The 23,438-nt window shown below is 38.2% G+C and overlaps 1 protein-coding gene and 1 pseudogene across 13 annotated transcripts in view; both read left to right on the top strand.

The window, feature by feature from the left end:
- Positions 1-23,438, top strand: part of ABI3BP (ABI family member 3 binding protein) — a 246,050-nt gene that overhangs the window by 70,663 nt on the left and 151,949 nt on the right. For all 13 annotated transcript variants that reach the window (XM_055259016.2, XM_055259014.2, XM_055259021.2 and 10 more), the window contains exon 3: positions 20,556-20,624. In XM_055259016.2, coding sequence (XP_055114991.1) covers positions 20,556-20,624 — 69 coding nt within the window. The remainder of the gene's footprint in view (positions 1-20,555; positions 20,625-23,438) is intronic.
- On the top strand, positions 11,827-13,069 carry LOC129471670 (BRCA1-A complex subunit Abraxas 1-like; annotated as a pseudogene).

Raw genomic sequence — 23,438 nt, 5'->3', positions numbered from 1 at the left:
TTGAGCTGGCTCCTCCTATCCCCTGTATTTCCTATGAAGATGTAATTAGATCTAGAGGCTGTATTAGATTTGAATTTGGGGGAAGGGGGAAAATGTAGTACTTTATAGGTGGTACTATGTATTTCCTAATGACTCACAAAAAGAGGTGCATAATGGCTGCCTGTCCCATTTAGTGATCCTAAGACTAATGTGTTTAGGTAGTCTCAGCCTGGTCTCTCACAGTAAAATTCTCCATCAAATTTTTACCTAATGGTTTTAGCATCTTTTGATAATCATTGCCTAGATCTATTATTTTATTCAGGAGTTATAAACAGCAATTTTCTCATTCTATTATTCTTTCTTCCTATTTTAGCCAATGATAAAGAAGAAATTTCTCTCATCTCCTTTTTTATTTTCCATATATGTTGGTTTTATTAGGTTGGTACAAAAGTTATTGCAGTTTTTGCCGTTACTTTCAATAAGGAAGGCAGGATAAATTTTCAGTGTTATAAGTTGATGCTCTGATTATTTCCGAAGATGACCAGTGACAGTGTTTGTTGGTGGGTTTTTTTTAGGGCCAATAAGAATGCATTGATTTTTATATATTTAATGGGTTTTTATCAATATATCACTTATCTATGCCTTATGATTCTTTTGGTCTAGCTTAAATATGCTTGATTGTTTACTTTGGTTAACTATAATACTGAAAACTTCTTAAAGTCAAGCTTATGTTTTATTCTTTGGTTATTCATATCAAGATAATTTACATTAAGTAGATAGGCACTAAATATTTGTGCCACAGAATTGGATAGACTTCAGTCTCTGTAGAATATTTAGGCTGGAAGAGGACATGAGAGATTGTTTAATCTAAGTCCTGTCATCAGGAAAGTAGCTACTGAAGTCACTTAGGGCAGATAAAATAGGTCACTGTGCATCTCAAAGAACCTAGGGACAAAGATTCCACAACTCCTAGAAGGCAATTCCAATTATTATTTTTAAAACTCTTACCTAATATTGTAGATCAATATGTTCTTTTTATTAATTCCTTTTCTCCTCTAGTATTCTGGTGGAAATGAAAAAAACATTCCTCATACGTATTTCCTTTTCTGTATTTCTTTAAGCCAAGAAATTTGTGTGCTTCTGCTTTTATTACTTCAAAAATGAACTTTTGTTCCAAGTAAAATGTTATTTTTTGGTTGTTTAAATTGGTTATAGTCTTCCGTGACTGCATTTGCATTAATTGCTCCTAATTGATTAAGCAGCCATACATTAGTTTCCTGCTGCTGCTAAAACAAATTACTACAAATTTGGTGGCTTCAAACATTACAGATTTATTATCTTGCAGTTATAGGTCAGAAATCCAACATGGATCTCACTGAGCTAAAATCAAGGTGTGGGCAGAGCTGCATTCCTTTCTGGAGGCTCTGAGGGGAGAATCTGGTTTTATGTCTTTTCCAGCTTTTAGAGGCTACTGCATTTCTCTTCCACTCAAAGTCAACAACAGTGGGTCAAGCCCTTATCACATCACCATCACCATCACCATCCTGGCCTCCTTTCCTGCTTTCGTCTTCTACTTTTAAAGGCCCTTGTGATTGTAGTAAGCTCATCTGGATAATCCAGGATTCTTTCCCTATTTTAAAATCAGCTGATTAGCAATCGTAATTCCACCTGCAACCTCAGTTCTCCCTTGTCGTGCAACCTCACATCTTCGCAGATTCTGGGGATTAGGATGTAAGCAAGCTTTGTTGGGTGCATTATCCTGTCTGCCACAAGCTCTGTGTTTAAAATTTGCATCTCTATTCAATTCCCTGTCTGATATCAGTTTACTATGCAATAAATCTCAACTCTGCTCATCTATAGCAGGTGTATTTTTCACAGATATGCTGTGGTGGTTTAGTGTATTTGTAACTATAAAGTGATGAATTAAAGTCCCTTGAGTGCAAAGTGCTATACAAGAGCAAAGAATTTTTATTTCTTTATGGAAAAAAAGCATCACTTACAGCTCCTGCTCTTACTTTCTTTTGTAATAAGGTAGTGGTATGTTTTTCAGTTGCATGGCACTATACTCAAACACAGTGAATTACCCTCAGTTTCGAAGCAAATATTAAGTACAGCCTTGTCTGACACATTTCATTTGTTTAATGATGTGTTTACCATCATTTTTCATTTTACCATTGAATTGAGAAGCTGTTGATTATTCAGAAATACTCAAGCTAACATTTAGTGACCTGTGGACTAGGACTTCCACCAAGTAATCATTCATAACCATTTTTACATTTTAATACCTATTATCTTTCTATTTATTAAGTATTGACAGAGATGTTTTTAAGTCACTTACTGCTTTTCCATGCAAAAGTAAGCAAAACCATCCTTTTGCCATTTTGGAAATTAATATTCATATGAAATTTCTGTAAAAATTTATCTAAGATTGTACTAGAGGGGGCAGTAGGAAAAATAGTATTTTCCCCGGTGGCTATTAATAAATATTAATGGCCTCCAGAGCCCTGCGATGACGTGATAAAACATGATTCACACTTCATAGATCCTCTAAGCTCCTATGTCTTTTTTTTTTTACTCACATCATGAATGTTCTCACTCCTGGTTAACATTTTAAGTTTCTGCTGCTTTCTTTTATGGTCAGCTGCTAGTAATTTTGCTAATGTCTCATTAGCTGAGAACTTTCTCAGCGTTGACCTTTAAAGACTCATACTTAATGATGTTCTGTTGACATCTGAAAACACTTTAATCAGTGTCACCTGCAGAGGAAGACCTAGAGCCATCAATTATGTGGTGCACGTTGAAGAATTACCTTCGTATCCTTACTGCAGAGAAGGCTTAAGTTTAAATACATGTGTTCACTATGACAAATTCTGATTGAAGATTTTGTCTTCCAACCAGGTGTTAGGACTCCAAAGGGACTAATGGGGTGCAAATGTTTTAATTCTCGTGTTCTCACAGCTGCTAACCCTCACACATTTCCCTAAGGGAGTGCATTTCTCACACTGAGCCCAGGCCTCTCAGTCACTATCTTGCCTATAACTCCTCCAAGTGACGCCAGCTCTAGTGAGGAAAAGGATGCAGTGCCAACGCGCTGGAAATGCTCTAAGCTGAAGAAAGTCCTGGACAAGGATGTTAAAATCTGTATTCTAGGAAAGATCAGCCTTCATTTGAGAGGCAGCATGGTGTGCGGAAAAAATACCTATTTACTTTTGAGTCAGACAGACCTGGGTTCAAATTCAACACGACTTATTGTGGAATAGTTGTGGGTAAGTAGTTTAAATTATCTGCATTATATTTTTCTCATTTCTAAAATAGAGAATAATCTTCCAGAAGCATTGTAAAGACTATGGCTGAATCATATAAAGAAGCTAATATAGGCTGGGTGTGGTGGCTCATGCCTGTAATCCCAGCACTTTGAGATGCCGAGGCGGGTGGACCACGAGGTCAGGAGTTCAAGACCAGCCTGTCCAAGATAGTACAGACAGATACCCTGTCTGTACTAAAAATGCAAAAATTAGCCACGCATGGGTGCGGGTGCCTGTAATTCCAGCTACTCGGGAAGCTGAGGCAGAGAATTGCTTGAACCTGGGAGGGGGAGGTTGCAGTGAGCCAAGATCACGCCACTGCACTCCAGCCTGGGTGTCAGAGCAAGACTCCATATCAAAAAAAAATATATATATATATATAAAAGCCAATATAAACTCTAGCACACAGTAGGCATGTTTTATGAATTTTGTCAGTTGCTGTTATAACAAGCAGAGTGGCCTTGGATAATTTACCTAACACTTCTGAGCTTTGTTTGTCTCAGTTGCTAATAACTATTGGGTTAACTTTCCACTAAAGTTCTGGCCAGCTCTAAGAGGTTACTGCCTACGTTGAAAAAGCTTGGTCTAAGTGGCAGTTTTGTGGTTTTCTTTTATATTTGTGGGTAGGGAGATAGTGTTGGTAAAACTGTAGAGGGTAGATTGTTTTAGCAGAGCTGTTAGTCACTGAAAGGCAGCCATGCCCATCTATCATACCCAAGTATGTTTCTCGTCAGGGTCAACTCTCAAAACAAGATTAAAAAACAAAATAAGCAAAATCTAAGATGATGACACAGTAGCACACACACAGATCTCTCCCAAAGTCATTATTATCTCTTAATTATTGAGGGTATCCTGTGTCAAAGCTGACTGTTTTGTGCCTTTGGTGAAGAGAGTCGTCAGGTGCCTCTTAGAATTCCTTAGCTGTGGCCTCCAAAGAAAAATATGGTGACTCCCCCAAAAATATATACCTGAAAAAGTCTGTCATCTCTAGATCTCACTTTTTCAATCTCTTATTCAAATAAAGCAATTTTTAGCAAGAAGATAGCGAGAATTTTGACCTGTCCTACTAAACAGATAAAAATAAGTGCATGACGCTTTAATTTACTTAACTGATGGCAATTCTATCTCAGTGCATTTGGGCTAAAATTCAACCATCAGTTTCTTACTTTGAAGTTTCTCACTTTGTTTCACAGTGAAACATTTTCAAAACTTTAAAAGCAAAGTTGATTTATGATTGATCAGACATGAATCAGTATAAATTGTATGTTTATAAATTTTAATGCAATTTATATGTCTATAGATTATTAGTACCATTTACAAGGTTTACCCTTAATTTTTACATTTGTATAGACAGCAAGAGGAAATGCACAATTTTTCCTCTTTTACCATGGCAACCCTTAGAATGTCAGTTGTTCTCTTCTACTTCTCTATCATAAAAATGTTTAAGAATGCTCTATTTTTAGGAAAGTGGGATGAAATATAAAATAATAGAGATTGATACTGTTTATTACACTGAAAGATACCTATCATAAGTGGTTATGCATTCATTGAAGAAAAACAGAAATAGGGGTTGAAAATAACTGAAGGAACTATATAGAGAACATAAAGAAGCTGAAAAAAATAACTTATGAAAAAAAGAAGCAGGATAAACCAATAGAAGGAAATGATGTATTACCAGCCATTGAAGCCACCTGAGCCCTCTCTTCCTGGCAGAGTCCTTAGAGAGATGGCAAGAGGCTTCAAAGGCAGGGAGCAAGACAGCTGCCAGGAGTGAATATCAGACTCCTGATACCGATGCAAAATGGCAGTTTTGCAGGGATAGGTAGTATTTTTAGTTCTCTTTGACCCAGAAGGAGGTTGAAGCTCCAACAGTTTTAAACTTCCTAAGGCTGTTCAGCTAGTATATGGCAGGTACAGGATTTGAAGCTAGGAAGTCTGAGCTCTGAACCACTGTGTTCTACTGCCTCTCAGAACTTGGGGAACTTTATCTGTTCTACAGGACAATGGTCATAAGTTCCTGATGGGTTGCTTCTATAATGTCCTGTAAAAAACGGTTAAAAAGTGGGTGGGGAGATGTATTATGGCTACCTCCTCATTAAGGTTTAAATAAAATATGTAAGGCACTCATTTCTTTCTCAAAACTTATTCTCTTCTCCCCTTCCTCCACCACCACCATCTCTGTTTATTATGTGCTGCCCATCCATCAAGTCCTACTTTACTGTACACAAGGCCATTTCTGGCCAGGATAGACATTTCAGTCCCTCTCCATGAATATCCTGGAGGCTTAGCATTTGCTTTTATCATTCTTAAGGTTAGTCAATTGCTATTTGTTTTTATTTTTGTGTGTCTTGTCTGCCTCTATACTTCACCCAAGTAGAAAACTCCCAGGAGCTAAGGACCCTAGGAACCTTAGATTTCTTTTTACTCTCAATGTCGTCATTGATTTCAGAAACACAATAGATGAATGGATGAGTGGATGGGTGGATGGGTGGATGAATAAATGGGAAAGAGGAAAAGGAAAGACCCAAAAAGCCTGAAACAGCTGTGGGTACCATTTAAGATAGATTTTTCTCTTTTAAAATTATTTTTGAAATGTCATCTAATTCTTAGTTATTTCTTTGGAAATAGATTTACCACTTGGGAAGTATTTGGCTTTAAATCTTCAAGATGAGTCCAAATTTATCATTTTAAAAAAACAGGAATCCCAGAATCATTTGATTTTTTTTTTTTCCTCCAAGGCACAAAGTTTACCAGGACTTAAGCTTCAAAGGGGATTTTTAAAGAAATTCGCCTAATAGGTATCAATTTCTTAATAAATGTACACCGTCTCTTAAACAATTCACCATAAGTTTATACCAGAAAGCCATTGTATGAGAAGAGATGACCATTTCATCATGTTTTGGTAAAGAAAACATCCTTTCAAAGTCCTGTTTTTTCTACTGAATTCAACCACAGTGTTTTCATGGTCTGCTTGACTCCATCAAATGATAAACTGTCGCCAAGTCTATCTTTTCTTGGAAATACAATACAAAAATTCACAATATTTTAATATAAAGCACAATTTTTTCAAATGTATTACACAATGCACTGAGATCAAAATCTAACTTTTAAAAAGTCATTCTCTATTATATCCAAAAGAGTGTCCCCGAATGGCTAATGGCCCTTTTTGTCATGGGCCAAAAAGATATATGGTCCCAGATTCATTGCAAAAGTCTTGCTATGGAGAAGGGGTCTTAAGTGGAAAGACAGCTGCCAGTAAAAGGATATTAAAGGGTTATCTGGAATAGATATATAAGATAGCATTTAAACTTTAGAATTTTCTTTATTTTTTTACATTTCAAAACCAAAGAACATGGTCACATCAACTTTCCTGATTATCCACATATTATTTTCCTTTAAATCTTTTACATTCCATGGAAATTCAGTGCTCTCTGACACATGTGGGTCACACCAAGTGCTATGCCATGAAAGCCAGCATTAGGTTATACTCTTCTGTATTGTTCCCCAATTGTTTTTGTCATGTGTGTGTTTCTTCTGTGTCATGTCTCACCAGCAAAATAGTAAGCTCCTGAGGACCCAGAGCTGAGTCTCACCTTCCCTGATGGGCTCCACAATCAGGGTCAATATATTCACAGCTATAGTAGCTGGCTACCCAGAGTTTGCTAGGGAAGCCTCCCTGCCCAAATAAAAAGTCCCTAGTTGCCTATAGTAAAAATATCCAGGAGAAAAAATTATTCAGCTGGGGTAAAGGGTTGACTCTACCCTATTAGTAAAGTAACTATATACCCTGTTTTATCTGGCATAGTCATGGTTGGCACCTGCTGTTCTGATATAATTAATTGTGCTCCCTTTCTTTCAATAGTACCCCAGTTTAGTTGAAAAATCTATATGCAATCTACATACGGGAGAAAGCCTAGAATTCTTAGCATGGTCCCGATATTTCACAATCTGATCCCAAGGTAATAGCCCAGCCTTTTCTCTGCCTCTGGGGATGCTCTGCATCAAGAAAAGAGAGACAAAATCAAGGGTTGGAGGGTTCGCCACAGGTTTGCCACTGCTGTGTTCCATTCTCCAGGCTGGGCACATAGATGGTCAAATACTGGAATGGCACTTCTTATCAACCTGTTAGCTGATGATTTAATATTTTTGAGCACTTACAATGTGCTGGGCTAAGGGCTTTATGGAAATGGATTATTAAATCCTTACAGCAACCCCATGAAGCAGGTACTATTAGCATTCTCTTTGTCCCACTGAAGACAGTGAGTCCCCAAGAGGTTAAGAAATCTACAAGTAGCAGGCTGACTCCTCAGCCTGTATATCTGAACGCCATGCCAAAGTGCTTTTCTCCAGGCCTGTAAGTGTTCCAGTACTTTTGAACTCAATGTTAAAAACTCGTGTTGTGTAAATTATTCCTGACTCCCCACTCCTACATGGAAAAGCTGACAAGAACATTTGAAAAGGAAGAAAAATCTTTGCTGATTTGATGGCTTTGACTTTTGGATCTGAGAGCTAATGTGACCTGGCTTTATAATTTGAAAGAAAAATATCCAAACAAAGTCCTGATAAAGAAAAATATCCAGACACACTTCCTGTAGCGATAACATGAACAAAGCGGTGAATTCACTGGAAAAATGTGTGTGCGCGAATGTACAGTCTCTACTTCAAAATCAAGCCCTTGCCAAAGCTTAAACCAGTTAACAGACCACACTCTACACTAAACTTCTCTGTGGGGTGCACATATAAAACACGGGCAAGGAAAAAACTACAGGCAATAAAGCCAACAATTGTAATGCCTAACAGGTCTGCTAAACTAGGAGAGGATGTGGCAAGTGGGTAAGAGAAATAGTCTTTAAACATCTGTGGTGTTGGGGAGAGACTCTGCCAGAGCATGCGAGTGAAGCAGAGTTAGTTTGGGACAGTAGTTGAAGCGGATGCTCCCAACTCTATGCCAGGAGCCCAGGAAATGAAATGACCTGGAACCTCAGTGTTGTGGTCAGTGTACAGGCACTGGAAGTGGAAGGGTCAGGGCTGGCTTCACGATCAGATGACCAGTGCACTTCGAGGACCTTGCATTCTGGGTTTAATGCCCTGCTGTCACTGTCATGAATTCTTTATCTTTCCATTTTATTTTGTAAGTAAGGTCCTATCAGACAACAGAGCAGGTGCAGAGGGCTTGGAGCCTGGGTTCTTATGCTTGGCCTCCCAGCCCCTCCCCTAGTTTGATTCTCAACTGTCATGTCCTCCTGCCCTGGTGTCCCTGCAGCTTGGCTGCCTTCCACTTCCCATCTCTATTCAGCTACTTCAGCTGCCCTCCACCTCCAGCAGGGACTTGGGTGTGCACACCTCTGTGATGACATCTGGCTGGTCATGGCGGCAGCAGTCCTTGCAGTGTCTGGCAGTGCCACTGTGCATTAAGTAGGGCATTTGGTGGGGGCAAGCCTCCCTCTCACCTGCCTCAGGTACACAGTATGTCCCAGTGCAGAAATGGCAGTCCCTTGGGAGGTCTATGAATTGGGATGACAGACCTGTAGGGAAGGGAGATTGACTTTTCTCCCCTGGGGGGTGGGTTGGGGAATAAGGGTAAAGCACTTTGATCTTGATTCTGGTACTGCTGCTGGAGGGAGATAGTAAGTGGAGGGGGAAGAGAGTGGGCTGAGGGCCTGTACAGTGCAATATTAAATAGCAAATAAACATTATGATGGGTCAGGACAGAGATGGTGGAAGAAAGTAAAAGTTGAATGTTGTGCCTTCAATGGCACTCTTTTTAGGGTCCTACCTTTTGATTTGGTACCCGACCCTGCAAATTATGTAGTCAGCCTTGGGTGAAATGCATGCTTTTAATAGCATTGCCTCCCCAACTCTCACAGAATGAAAGTAAAACTGAGAAAAACTCCAATAATGTCTTCCTCCATGGATTGTCTTTAAAATGACCCTCTGTTTAGAAAAAGTACATGTGTCTTTTCTTCCAGACAACCTGAGAAAGCTGTAAATGGTGATCAAGTATGGCAGAGCCATTGGGAATACACATTACTGGAAAGAGACACCCTCTTTCCCCCTTTAACCTTGTCTTCCTCCCATACCCCTTTCCCCACATCCTCTCTTCCAATCAATGCCGCACTCCCATTTCATATGTAGAAGCTCCACTCACTCTCTACAGCGGGCCAATGAGGGGCTGCTTCTCACTGCTGTTATTCATTTCCAAACAATTCTTAGCAACTTCTCTTGTGACATCCGCACCAACATGAGCTCTGAGCTCCCTTCAGAACAGGCCTGTGAACATTCTGGAATCCTAGCAGTGGCTGCTGTTCCTAGTCATTTTTGCATTGTTGCTCTGTGGTACGGCTGGCTGCACTTCTGTGAGTAGTTTAACCTTCAGTACGAGCTCAGCCTGCCAGGGGCCTCGTTCCACAGACTGCATCTTAGAGACTGAGATAAGCCAGAATTCTCCAAGCCATGGGGCATAACAGAGTGTTCTGTCAAACTGGGTGTGGGTTCGTTATTCAACAGATCTTGTAATGTTTAATGGAAATAATTACTGAAGAGTGTAGGATTTGCTTTAAAATTTGCTCTCCAGTTATTTTTCAGGCAAAGAAGGAAAAGTTTTTTTTCCACATGAAAACATATACTTTTTCTGAGGAAAAAAACAACAGTCCTACAAATAGGACATACTAAAGACTAATTGTTTGATTACTTTTCAAAAAATACTTGTTTGTGCTATTTCCCAACCCTCTATTTTTTTCCTTTCTGCCTGCAAAGCCTTGGGCTTCATTCATCTTTCTTCTAGCCCCAGGCATTAAATGGGTAGAAGAGCAGATTCATTCATTCTTTCAGAATGTGTTTATTGAGCAATTACTATGTTTCTGTGTTTAGAGGTCCATGAATAAACAGCATGAACTGAAAGCCTGGCCCACGTCCAGAGTGATCCTCAGCCTCTTATGGCTTTCATCAGGGGCTTAGGAATACTCTAAAAGGTGGAGGACTTATATTACTTTGTGATGCTCCATAATTCTATAGACGTTCTTTTTTATGTTTAAGGGCAATGTGCTAGTAATCTACTGAGTGATGTATTAAAAATTAACATTGTATATTAGTCAATTATATTGTATGTATTAACATAGTAAAGTTGATACAACACTGACATTACTTATGCTACTCTGTATTCTACTTGAGCTTCAGGCTATCATGAAATTTTGCAAAGCTACAACTTAGCACATGCCCAAGCAGACAGCAGGATTTCCCCAATTTTCTAGAAAAATAATCATCAGTGTTTTTCCAGAAGTGACGCCATCCTTCCTGAAAGAACATTAGCGATGTTCTCGAGTGGGTCCAGACTTTCAGTTGCTGCTGTTCTGGCCTTTTCATATGTAATTACTTCAGGGTCACTTAATTATCATAGATGGGCGGGTTTTCTGTAGTCGGTATTGATTCTGTCCTGGGGAGTGATGGCATCAACAATATTGGAGCCTATCTTTTTCCAGCAATGGTCTTCAGGGTGGATGTGGACTACAGTTGAATTATGAATCATTTTTATACCCCATTGCTGAAACCAGTTTGCTGTTGTGGTGTAAATTTGGTTTTATTAGTCAGTTCTTTGTCACCAGAATAGGACAATGGGTGGGGTGGGTGGGGCGCAAAGTTGGTCCCCCTGTTGAAACTTAGAACTACTGGTAAGTAGCCTTTCAATAAGTGAGGAGACAACAGCATTCTACTCTTTTTACATTCCAGCTCCCCACAGGCCTGCCCATCTCTGCCTAGACTGACTTCTTCAGTGGGGTTCCCCTCTCCCTTCTCCCCTTCATCTACCAATAGGCCATAGGGGACCCATCTACAGCAGGGGCAGAGGCAGCTGATAGCCACAGAGTCACAGAGCCCAGGGCACTGGTGAGCTGTTTATGTACCTGTTCCACGGCCACACTAGGAGGTCCCTTTTTTGAGAACCAACTAGTGGGTGAGTGGAACTCCCTGCTGGAGCTTAAAGACAGCAATATTTCTCAAGGGTGTTTTTCAGGCAGATGTTACTCAGGGTTAGTGTTGACGAAATGCAGTACAGGAGCTGTCGGCCAAATGTCAAGAGCTAGAGGATGCTTAAATTTAGATTATACCCGCTCAGGTCTGAATATAGTTAAATGTGGCTTGCGGGCACTTACAGATGCAAATAAGAATCAACAATATTTCTGTTATGGAGATTTCCATGAATATAGTTTTTTTTAATTCTATGGGTGATTTTATTCTTACTAGGGTCTCATGATGTGCCACACTGGCTTCTAATATAAATAATTACCTTATTTCATCAAATTCTAAAGCATTTTCAACTGTAAATCAGTCTATTTTATATAAAACTAAGAAACAATAAAGTTGCTAATTAATGGTACTGCTCTTGTATCCCTTGAGGCTTTTATTTTATACTTATGGAAAGAGCTTCCTTTGACTCATTGATGTGTACATTTTATGTTGCCTATTCTTTTTACAAAAGAGATCATTTCCTTTTCTATAAACTATTTTAGAAGCATTTTAGATTAATGAAGTTGTGAAGATAGGTCTCATGAAGCCTGAGGCGACGGCAGCACGGAGGGTAAGAGCAGGTACTCTCAGGCTTTGTGTTGACCAACTTGCCTTACAGCACCCCAGCACGGTCTGGGACATGGAAGGTTTTCTTCTTGAGGAAGTAAAAGATGAAGCCAAGAATAGCATTACTGATTCCCAAATGGATGATGTTGAAGTTGTTTATACAATTGACATTCAGAAATATATTCCATGCTTTTTTTTGCTTTTATAATTCCTCAAGTGAAGTAAATGAGCAAGCACTGCAGAAAATATTCTCCAATGTCAAAAAGAATGTGATAGGTTGGTACAAATTCCGTCATCATTCAGATCAGATCATGATGTTTAGAGAGAGGCTGCTTCACAAAAACTTGCAGGAGCATTTTTCAAACCAAGAACTTGTTTTTCTACTATTAACACCAAGTATAATAACAGAAAGCTGCTATACTCATCGGCTGAAACATGCCTTGAAACCTCAAAAAGGACTTTTTCACAGGGTACCTTTAGTGGTTGCCAATCTGGGTATTTCTGAACAACTAGGTTATAAAACTGTATCAGGTTCCTGTATGTCCACTAGTTTTAGCCAAGCAGTAAAAACACACAGCTCTAAATTTTTTGAAGAAGATGGATCATTAAAGGAGGTACATAAGATAAATGAAATATAATGCTTCATTACAAGAGGAATTAAGGAGTATATGCAAAAAAAAGTGGAAGACAATGAACAAGCAATAAATAAACTAGTAAAGGATATAAACAGATTAAAACAAGAAATTGGAAAAAAGGAGATGACCATAGATTCAGGCAGCATGAGAGAAAAACATCTAAAAAGACCCTCAGGGGAACATTTTTCCTCGTCAAGCATTACGGACCTTTTATCCAGATTCTGAATTTCTTCATTCATGTGTTATGTCTTTAAAAAACAGACATGTTTCTAAAAGCTGTAACAACAACCTCCACCTCGATGTAGTAGCCAATCTGACCTTAATGATAGAACACACTGACATTCCTGAAGCTACTCTAGCTAGTAGACCACAAATGATTAAGCATAAAGCCTTAGACTTAGATGACGATTCAAGAGATCGTGGCAGTTAGAGATACAAGACAAACCATCTAAAACAGATACTGATAGTAGTAACCAAGAAAAAGCATCTACGATGAGCAGCCCAGAAATAGATGAAGAAATTGAGAAAATCAAAGGATCTAGTGAATATCCAGTCTCCTACATCTTGATCCTTTTAACCTAAAAGGAGAATTTTTTTTTATTTAGCTGATGGGTAAAGCCAAACATTTCTATTGTTTTTTACTATGTTGAGCTACTTGCACTAATACAGATAAATTCATTTGTTTTTACTATGTTCCCCTGTTTGCAGTAATCCACAGATAAGTCTTGGCATGTTTAATTTATAAAGTATATTTTCGAACATCAGATGCTTTTATTTCAAAATCTTTTTTCACATTTCACTAAATTGTTGAGGGAAAGCCTTACACTGACACATTCTTTATAACTGGAAAAGTGAGGCCGGGCACAGTGGCTCACACCTGTAATTCCAGCACTTAGGGAGGACAAGGCAGGAGAATTTATTGAGGCCAGGAGTTAGAGACCAATCTGGGCAGCATAGTGAGACCCATCTCTATTTAAAAAAAAAAAAAAAATGGAAAAGCAAGACTAGAAAAGAAATAGAATTTATTTTCACAATGTAGAAAGAAATTTGTATGAAAATTTACTTTTTATCTAAGTCATTAAAATTCTCCTAAAGTGATAATTTTTTTTTACCTCTTTTAAATTATACTTTAAGTTCTGGGGTACATGTGCAGAACATGCAGGTTTGTTCCATAGGTGTACAAGTGCCATGGTAGTTTGCTGCATTCATAAACCCATCATCTACATTAGGTATTTTTCCTAATGTCATCCCTCCTCCTGCCCCCGACTCCCCAACAGGCCCCAGTGTATGATGTTCCCCTCCATGTGTCCATGTGTTCTCATTGTTCAACTCCACTAATGAGTGAGAACATGTGGTGTTTGGTTTTCTGTTCCTGTGTTTGCTGAGAATGATGGTTTCCAGCTTCATCCATGTTCCCACAAAGGACATGAACTCATCCTTTTTTATGGCTGCGTAGTGTATATGTGCCACATTTTCTTTATCCAGTCTATCACTGATGGGCATTGGGTTGCTTCCAAGTCTTTGCTATTGTGAACAGTGCTGCAATAAACATACATGTGCATGTGTCTTTATAGTAGAATGATTTATAATTCTTTTGGGCACATACCCAGTAACGGGATTGCTGGGTCAAATGGTATTTCTAGTTCTAGGTCCTTGAGGAATCGCCACACTGTCTTCCACAATGGTTGAACTAATTTACACTCCCACCAACAGTGTAAAAGTGTTCCTATTTCTCCACATCCTCTCAGCATCTATTGTTTCCTGACTTGTTAATGATGGCCATTCTACCTGGAGTGAGATGGTATCTCATTGTGGTTTTGATTTGCATTTCTCTAATGACCAGTGCTGATAAGCATTTTTTCATGTTTGTTGGCTGCATAAATGTCTTCTTTTGAGAAGTGTCTGTTCATATCCTTTGCCCACTTTTTGATGGGGTTGTTTTTTTTTTCTTGTAAATTTGTTTGAGTTCTTTGTAGATTCTGGATATTAGCCCTTTGTCAGATGGATAGATCGCAAAAATTTTCTCCCATTCTGTAGGTGCCTGTTGACTCTGATGGTTTCTTTTGCTGTGCAGAAGCTCTTTAGTTTAATCAGATCCCATTTGACTATTTCGGCTTTTTTTTGCCATTGCTTTTGGTGTTTTAGTCATGAAGTCTTTGCCCATGCCTATGTCCTGAATGGTATTGCCTTGGTTTTCTTCTAGGGTTTTTATGGTTTTAGGTCTAACGTTTAAGTCTTTAATCCATCTTGAGTTAATTTTTTGTATAAGGTGTAAGGAAGGGATCCAGTTTCAGCTTTCTACATATGGCTAGCCAGTTTTCCCAGCACCATTTGTTGAGTAGTGAATCCTTTCCCCATTTGCTTGCTTTTGTCAGGTTTGTCAAATATCAGATGGTTGTAGATGCGTGCTGTTATTTCTGAGGCCTCTGTTCTGTTTCATTGGTCTATGTATCTGTTTTGGTACCAGTACCATGCTGTTTTGGTTAATGTAGCCTTATGGTATAGTTTGAAGTCAGGTAGTGTGATGCCTCCAGTTTTGTTATTTTTGCTTAGGACTGTCTTGGCTATGCAGGCCCTTTTTTGATTCCTTATGAAATTGAAAGTAGTTTTTTCCAATTCTGTGAAGAAAGCCAATGGTAGTTAGATCGGGATGGCAATGAACCTATAAATTACTTTGGGCAGTATGGCCATTTTTACAATATTGATTCTTCCTATCCATGACCATGGAATGTTTTTCCGTTTGTTTGTGTCCTCTCCTATTTCCTTGAGCAGTGGTTTGTAGTTCTCCTTGAAGAGGTCCTTCACATCCCTTGTAAGTTGGATTCCTAGGTATTTTATTCTCTTTGAAGCAATTGTGAATGGAAGTTCACTCATGATTTGGCTCTCTGTTTGTCTGTTAATGGTATATAAGAATGCTGTGATTTTTGCACATTGATTTTGTATCCTGACACTTTGCTGAAGTTGCTTATCAGCTTAAGGAGATTTTGGGCTGAGATTATGGGGTTTGTAGTTCTTCTTGAAGAAGTCCTTCACATCCCTTGTAAGTTGGATTCCTAGGTATTTTATTCTCTTTGTAGCAATTGTGAATGGGAGTTCACTCATTATTTGGCTCGCTGTTTGTCTGTTATTGGTGTATAGGAATAATGGGAAATTCAACTCAGTTATCAACAGTCCCGTTGTTTTTTTACCCAGTATCATTCTTGGTGCCAGCAAGGGTCTGGCATGTTTAGTAAAGGAGGATCATACATTTGATTTAGATGTTTTAAGATATATTTTATAAGAAAGTATTCCACTGAATTCTTATTTATTCAGAGTTATTATTTCTTTCAAATGACTTTTCAGCACCTGTGGAAATAGGCTTACTTTTTTTTTCTTTTCTTTTCTTTTTTTTTTTTTTTTTTTTTAGACAGTCTTTGCTCTGTCGCCCAGGCTAGAGTGCAGTGGCACGATCTCGGCTCACTGCAACTTCTGCCTCCCAGGTTCACACCATTCTCCTGCCTCAGCCTCCCGAGTAGCTGGGACTACAGGCACCCACCACCACGCCCGGCTAATTTTTTGTATTTTTTAGTAGAGATGGGGTTTCACTGTGTTAGCCAGGATGGTCTCAATCTCCTGACCTCATAATCTGCCCACCTCGGCCTCCCAAAGTGCTGGGATTACAGGCGTGAGCTACCATGCCTGGCCTTTTTTTTCCTTTATGTTACATTCCTGGGATAAACTATATGTGGTAATAATTTATTATTGTATTATGTGCTGTCAGATCCAGATTCTGCCTGTCAGTATATTTTTAGGGTTTTTTTTTGCATCGATATTTATGAATGAGTTTGGTTTGTAATGTTTATTGTGAAATGCTTGCATTTTGGAACCTGTGGTGTTTGCTGTAAAGATTTTTTGAATATTTTCCTCTCTTGTAATATGTCCTTAGACTTTGTAGAACACAAGCTCTGCTTTCTAGAAATCACGATTGTTACTAATACTTAATTCATACTTTTTGTGTTTGACATTGTTACAGCTTTTTCTTTTTCTTCCCCCTAAGACAAGGTCTCACTGTCACCCAGGCTGAAGTACAGTGGTGCAATCTCAGCTCACTGCAACCTCTGCCTCATGGGCTCAAGCAATCCTCCCACCTCAGCCTCCTGAGTAGCTGGGACTACAGGTGCCCATCACCATCCATGGATAATTTTTGTATTTTTTGTAGAGATGGGGTTTCACTCTGTTGCCCAGGCTAGTCTCAAACTCCTGAGCTCGAGCGATCTCCCTACCTTGGCCTCCCAAAATGCTGGGATTACAGGCTGAGCCACCATGCCTGGCCTTTGTTACAACTTTAATTATCTTTAAGAACCTTATGAGACTAGGTATGATTTTTTCCTACTTTGCAGGAAACTGAGGTACACAGAGGTTAAGTACTTTGACTTGTACTAGCATGTAGTTGCATAGGATTTAATCTGTTTCCAGAGTCTGTGCTCTTATGTCCAGAAAATTAGTTTAACGAAAAAATTGTTAAACCTGGCAAGGGCCTTTTTCAGACCCCCTTACCTAATTTCTTTTAGGATTATCTTGGTTTATTTCATGCTTCTTTTGTGGACACGTTAATGGCAGAAACTTTGCATGCAGAACTAAGCTTCCCTGTGACAATATTCTGAAGCAGTGAGGCTTGCAATGCAGGCGTCCTCTAATGGGAGCAGACCCCAAATGTGAAAATTGGGATTTATCAAACTGCAATTATAAGAGTATTACTGAAAAATCCAGTAATTAACAAAATATTTCAACAGTAGATTTCCTTAAGCAGTAAACTGTCCCTGTCCTCCACCATAGGGCATTCAAAATATTAAGCAAATTAGATTTAATTAGTCTGCAACATTGTATAGAATTAACTATCAGGAATGGAAACTTTGTTAAGGTAACTGCATTCTATGCAACTTTTCCTAAATTGACATTTTAATTATATATCTTTCTAAATGAAGTAACATATATTGGCAGAATTTCAGTCTACAATGTATATATTTCTAGGCTACTATAAATCCACAAAGAATTTTATTGTACGGAACAGAAATAGAAATCCTATTCTTCAGTTTTATTTTTCCACACCTGTGTCCCCAATAGAGCACAAAGACTCCCAAAATACGTGTATGTTGGAAATATTTAATGAGCAGTAAGAGCCAACACGTGCACCCAGGTAGCGACATTTGTTCCAATTTGTAATTGGCTATAACAGCCTATGCTTTATGCAAAATAACTGTGATCATAACAAAAGGTATCTTTAAATTGCTCATATAACCATATGTCTTGGATCATGGTACTATCTTTGGCTTCTGTATATGTTATTTTTCTAGTGTTTCAGGTCTTTTGTTAAAAACCTCTAGGCATTAGGCATAATCCATATGAAGGAAGAATCTAAAAGGTTAACTCTAAGAGACTCTGCTAGAGTGAGAAAAATTTAGGAAAACTAGGGGTTTTGTTTTCTAAAAGTGAATTCCTGAGATTTATTAAAAGAGTATTTTGTAGACTTGATTAAGATAGTTACATAACTTGCAGAGCCAAGAACAAAATAAAAATGTAGGTCCCCTGGTTCAAAAACATGAAAAAAGTGTTGTTAAAGATACTAAAATATAAAGCTTTTTCCTTTTTGTGATTTCTCCTTTTGTCACGATTGTATTTATTCAATTTACTATTTGAAGTCTTAGTAAATAAAAAATTTAAAATTATTAGCGTGAAGTTTACTTTGTATCTTTATATTGTTCAATCCCAGGTTTAAATGCAAACGTAAAAGCCTTTAACTCCTAAGTGAAATTACTGAAATTGCACAGTTTGTATTTTACAGTTTATACATATATGCATATGTATTTTGTTCCTACCAGAATAGTGGAAATGCTGCACAAAGCTAATTCAGCTGTTTATTTCACTTCTTGATATGTGCACATTCTACCAACACTCTTCTTTCAACTTATTTCTGAATGAGGAAGAGTTAAAAACAAAAATAAAAATAAAAAATAAAAAACCTCTGGGTTTCCCTATCTTTTCCTTTTCTCCTTTATCATTTTCAGCATAAGTGGTTGGCTAATGCATAAGTAAGAAAGGATGTGATAGAGTTTCTTGGTCATTCGTACCTTAAAGTGACATTGCCTTCTTTCTGCATCTAAAGCAAGTTCTGGTTCAAATGGAAAGTATGGCCTCTCAGAGCTCTGTGTGTCCCCCTCCTTACCCTCTTACTGAATGGTAAATGTGACATACTTACCTTGTTCTACCTTTGAGTCTTGCTGAACTCCCACACATCATGGTTCCTTTGGAATTATATATAATGGATTCCTCCAATGCCATAAATGAGTGGGGAGTCCAGAAAATGCAGACATGCTTATTGCTTCTGTTTCCCCCACTCACATGCATGCTCTATTGTCCTATCAGACTTCCCTTGCAAAACACAAGTTCAAAGATAAAAGTATTAAGAATTTCAAGATGATGACATCAGGACCTTAAACGAAGCATGGGGCCCTTCTGAGCATGGGGTCCCATGTGACTGTATATGCCACATGTCCATGAAGTCAACCCTGCCCCAGTTATCTCATCTACAAATTGAGGTGATAATATTAGTGCCAGGAAGGATTGTCATGAGGGAGTAATTAAGTTATGAATATAAGGTTCTCAATATAGTATCTTGCACATAGAAAGCACTCAGTACATGGTAGTTTATTGCTCTATATCTCAAAATCAGGAAATGGTTATTGTATTCCTACTAGGAAACTTGTTTATTTGATTTGGGTCCAGCATTCCTTATAAGAGCCTCACTAAGCAAGATGTGCTTTCAAACACATGAGATTGGAACAGAATGAATGCTCCTTTATCTGTGTGGTGGGTAGGAGACAACTGTACAATAATCAGGCTAAGCTCTGAGGTGAGTTCATCAGGCTGCCTAAGTTACTTCATTCAGTGGTAATTACTGCAGCAGGTTATAGCCAATAGCACTGTGTAAGGTGTCCAGAAAAAGACAAAGGCACAAGTTACTAAGAGAAGTTGAGTTGCCAGGTTGTCTCCATCTGAAAAGAGGCCAGCTCAGCAAAGCCTTGGGCAAGAAGGCCTCTGCTCCAGACACATGGAGGGGAGACATTTGAACCCAGAATGAAAGCAAAATAAAGATATGAAGTCTGCCTGAGTAAGTAGGTGTGAATTCTGGCTGACTACAGCATCCAAATGATATTTCTTATAGAATGAGTTTCAGAGTTTAAAGTTCTGGAGAAACATTGTAAAGAATACTTATCAATCCATTAATCCAATAGAGTTGCTTATAAAATGCTATTTCATATGCCCAAAATATATTTGGTTTATTTACATATGTGTAACCAGCCATTCATCTTGCAAACATCAATATTTAAAAAATTATTTGATAAATTATTAGCTCCTTATTGAGTTAGCATATGCTGATTGCTTTAATATAATTTTATTTAAAACAAATATCTTGAGATTCCCTATGTACATTTCATTGAAACATATTTAAAATGAAAATTATACCAAGTTATAAATTGTGACTGTTTAGAAATTGTTCATTAAAAATGACTAGCTATGAAAACAGGCTGAGAAATTACATAAACAGGATACAAATTAGGAAGGGCATTATAAATATTCCTGTTCCCATGAAAGGGAGTGATTTCAGCTTATGCAGGTGAGGCCCACGGTGTCTTGTGCAAGTAGAATTTTTCCTTCCCTGGAGCATCAGGGTTGGCTCTCCTTGAGGTGTGGGGTAACAGAATGGACATACTCTGATTTTTTAAAAAATATATTTGCAGAGAAAAGAACTGATGAAAACAGCGTTTAAAATCTGTGTAGAGTATAATTCTTTTAAGACTTCTCCCTCACCCTTGCCCATTTGGTTTGGAAAATCTGGATTTAATTTTCATTTTAATGACTTAATAAACTTCTCAGGAAGTGTTAACTTTTCAGATTATTGGGTCCTCTCACTCCCTGGAGCTGCGGTTATGGAGGATGACTCAGGGAATGCTGAATCAGGGTAGGGGTGTTCTGCCTCCAATGCTGGTTCTCAAAGGGTTTTTCTGATAAATAATGTTATTGTTTCCAGATGCAGAGCCGAAATATCTGATAGTTGTGCGACCTGCTCCACCTCCAAGTCAAAAGAAGTCATGTTCAGGTATAGACCTTTGCATTGATTTTTTTTTTCTTTTATTAACTTTGAACCATGACTTTTCATCTCTTTTGGACCCATGGAGACCAAATGCCTTGAGAAGCTTTAAGAATGTAGAGGAGGTGTCAGCCCTGGGTCCACAGTTTAAGGAGATGTCAGCCCTGGGTCCACAGTTTACCCTTTTGGAGAAGTAACACGGCCTGGTGGTAGAGACTGCTTGGGATTTTCTCCTGGTGCCACCACTTGCAAACTGCAGGGAATTACATAAGTTATTGAACCTCTCTACTCCTGGATTCTGCTGCATAATAGGGTTGTCCTTGAGGATTAAATGAGTTAAGGACAGTGCCTGGCCTGTAGTCAGTGCTCATTTGGGGTTAGCTCCTATTGGCCTGTTTCTATTCTGCAGTGTGTGAACTCATTCTCACTATTGTGCCTTTCAGACGTTAAGGGCAAAATTTTATGTCTCACGTTTTCTTAAGGAGACTGTTTACATTTTAAAAAGATAACTCAGGTATGTGTGTTAAATAGATCAGCACATAGGTTTTATTTACTCCTTATCTCTCCCTTCTAAACCTCTTCAATTCAACAAAGGAAAGATTTCTTCCATAAAATAAAAATAATAGCAACACTCATGTTTCCAGGTCTAGGAAGACTTGCAACAGGAAAGTGGATATATAAATAAGTAAGTAGAAACTTTCTACATAACTAAAGATTAAAATTCTGTGTCATCTAATTTCACTACCAAAACTTCTTCTCAGATCAAATATAGCTGACCATTGCTATAAGGAGAAGCTGTGAATATGCTTTTTCTATCTGATGTTGCATCTTCCTAACTCTATACAGAGTTGTTCACAAAATTTTGCTTTTCTTTTTCTTTTTTTTTTTTTTTTTTTTTTTTTTTGAGATGGAGTCTCGCTCTGTGGCCCAGACTGGAGTGCAGTGGCCAATCTCAGCTCACTGCAAGCTCCGCCTCCCAGGTTCACGCCATTCACCTGCCTCAGCCTCTCCAGTAGCTGGGACTACAGGCACCTGCCATCACACCCGGCTAATTTTTTGTATTTTTTAGTAGAGACGGGGTTTCACCATGTTAGCCAGGAAGGTCTCGATCTCCTGACCTCGTGATCCACCCTCTTCGGCCTCCCAAAGTGCTGGGATTACAGGCGTGAGCCACCACACCCGGCCTGCTTTTATTTTTCTAATGTGAATGATCTCCAAGTAATTATTTCCAAAGCATGTTCATCTTTTATGGTACACTGGATACCACACAATAAAAGGATCTTTTTGTTTGTTTGCTATATTTTTCTAGAGAAATAAAATGGGAGAAAGAGCACTCAGCTATTCAATTATACTAAATAGCTTAAATCAGAAATCAGTTGCCACAATTCCCTCCCCTCTTTCTGCTGATTTCCACTTCTTTTAAGAGCAGCATTGAATGGTTAAGCATTTTGAAAAATACGAATTCTTTTTCCTGGCCTCATAGATCATCCCAAAGCAAAAGGGAAATTCCAATCGCTCCTTACAACTTGTTAGTGAGAGTTGTCCAGACAGTTTTCCACATACTTGAAAATAGATGTACTCTCAATATTTCAACACTGTACTCCAAAAATAGCCACAAACTCAAGAAACATCAGTGTGATTCCATGGAGTCTGTTTTCAGATGAATACTCATTGAACTGTTTCTTGATAGGAATATGATCATAGTACAAATATACAAAATTATATAAGGAATGTCAAGAGAATTATTATGCCTTAGCACTTTATAACTTCATTTTATTTTGAGGATTCTATGACACTAGCCTTAGAAATTATTGTTTACTTTATGACCAGCTCAGGAAATTGCTTCATCTTGCTCAGGATATAACATCCCACCTTTCTTTTTGGATAGCAGATATAATTTTGTTTTCGTTATCTGCATTTAGGAATAATGTAATGACTAAGGGATTAGCTTCCATTCATTCTATATTTGTATCTGCCACATAAATTTTAATTAATTATTTTTATATTAAGAGTCAACCTTAGTGAAATAGTTATTTGGTCATACAAATAATTGGGAGACCATTAGTTTCCCTTGGTCATACAAGCCTTAGGTTCCTTACATGAAAAGTATGTCTTTCATCTCTAGATGGCATTATCTTTATACATTGAGAGCCAAGACAGTGATATCATAAAAATAAAACTAGATTGTGATTGAGGAGACCCAGGACTTGAGTTTTGACTTTGCTCTTAGTGTGACTTTGGACAATCTTGAAACTTCTCTGTGCCTTATTTTTCATCTGCAAAGTGAATGAGATCGTTGCATCACATTAGTGAAAATCAACTCAGGAATTGAAAAGGGAAGATCAGAATCATCCCAGGGCTTGTTCAAACTATAAGTGTTCCCTGCCTTCACTGCAGATTCTAATCTGCCCTCATTGGAGCTCACACATGACAATTTAAATCACCATCATATGGGGCACAATTACAGCTGGGTCTGCAAAAGTTAGAGAAGAATAAACCCGTGTTTCCAACCATGTAAATGATAACTATCTTTAAAATTATTTCAAACATCTTTAAAAGTCAACTATCCTATAATGAGGCAATTTGCCACCACTAGGTTAGGTGTATTCTGTGCTAAGAAGAGTTCTTGCTTGAAGAACAACTTACAGAACTTAAATTTAACAAAAGAAACAAGCCTGGCACAATTTTCAAGAGCATTTGATTCAGATGACCACCAGTCGTCTCATGCAAGGGGCACTCTTCTACCTACCTTAATAGAGGTGGCAGGCCATTCTGCCATTTGGCTCCCACTTCATTAGATAGCACAAGTTCTTTCTAGTGCAA

Source organism: Symphalangus syndactylus, chromosome 21 (assembly GCF_028878055.3).
Source record: "Symphalangus syndactylus isolate Jambi chromosome 21, NHGRI_mSymSyn1-v2.1_pri, whole genome shotgun sequence".
Classification (NCBI taxonomy): Eukaryota; Metazoa; Chordata; class Mammalia; order Primates; family Hylobatidae; genus Symphalangus; species Symphalangus syndactylus.
The sequence above is the reverse complement of the archived record's forward strand: the minus strand, read 5'-3'. Positions and strand labels throughout refer to the sequence as shown.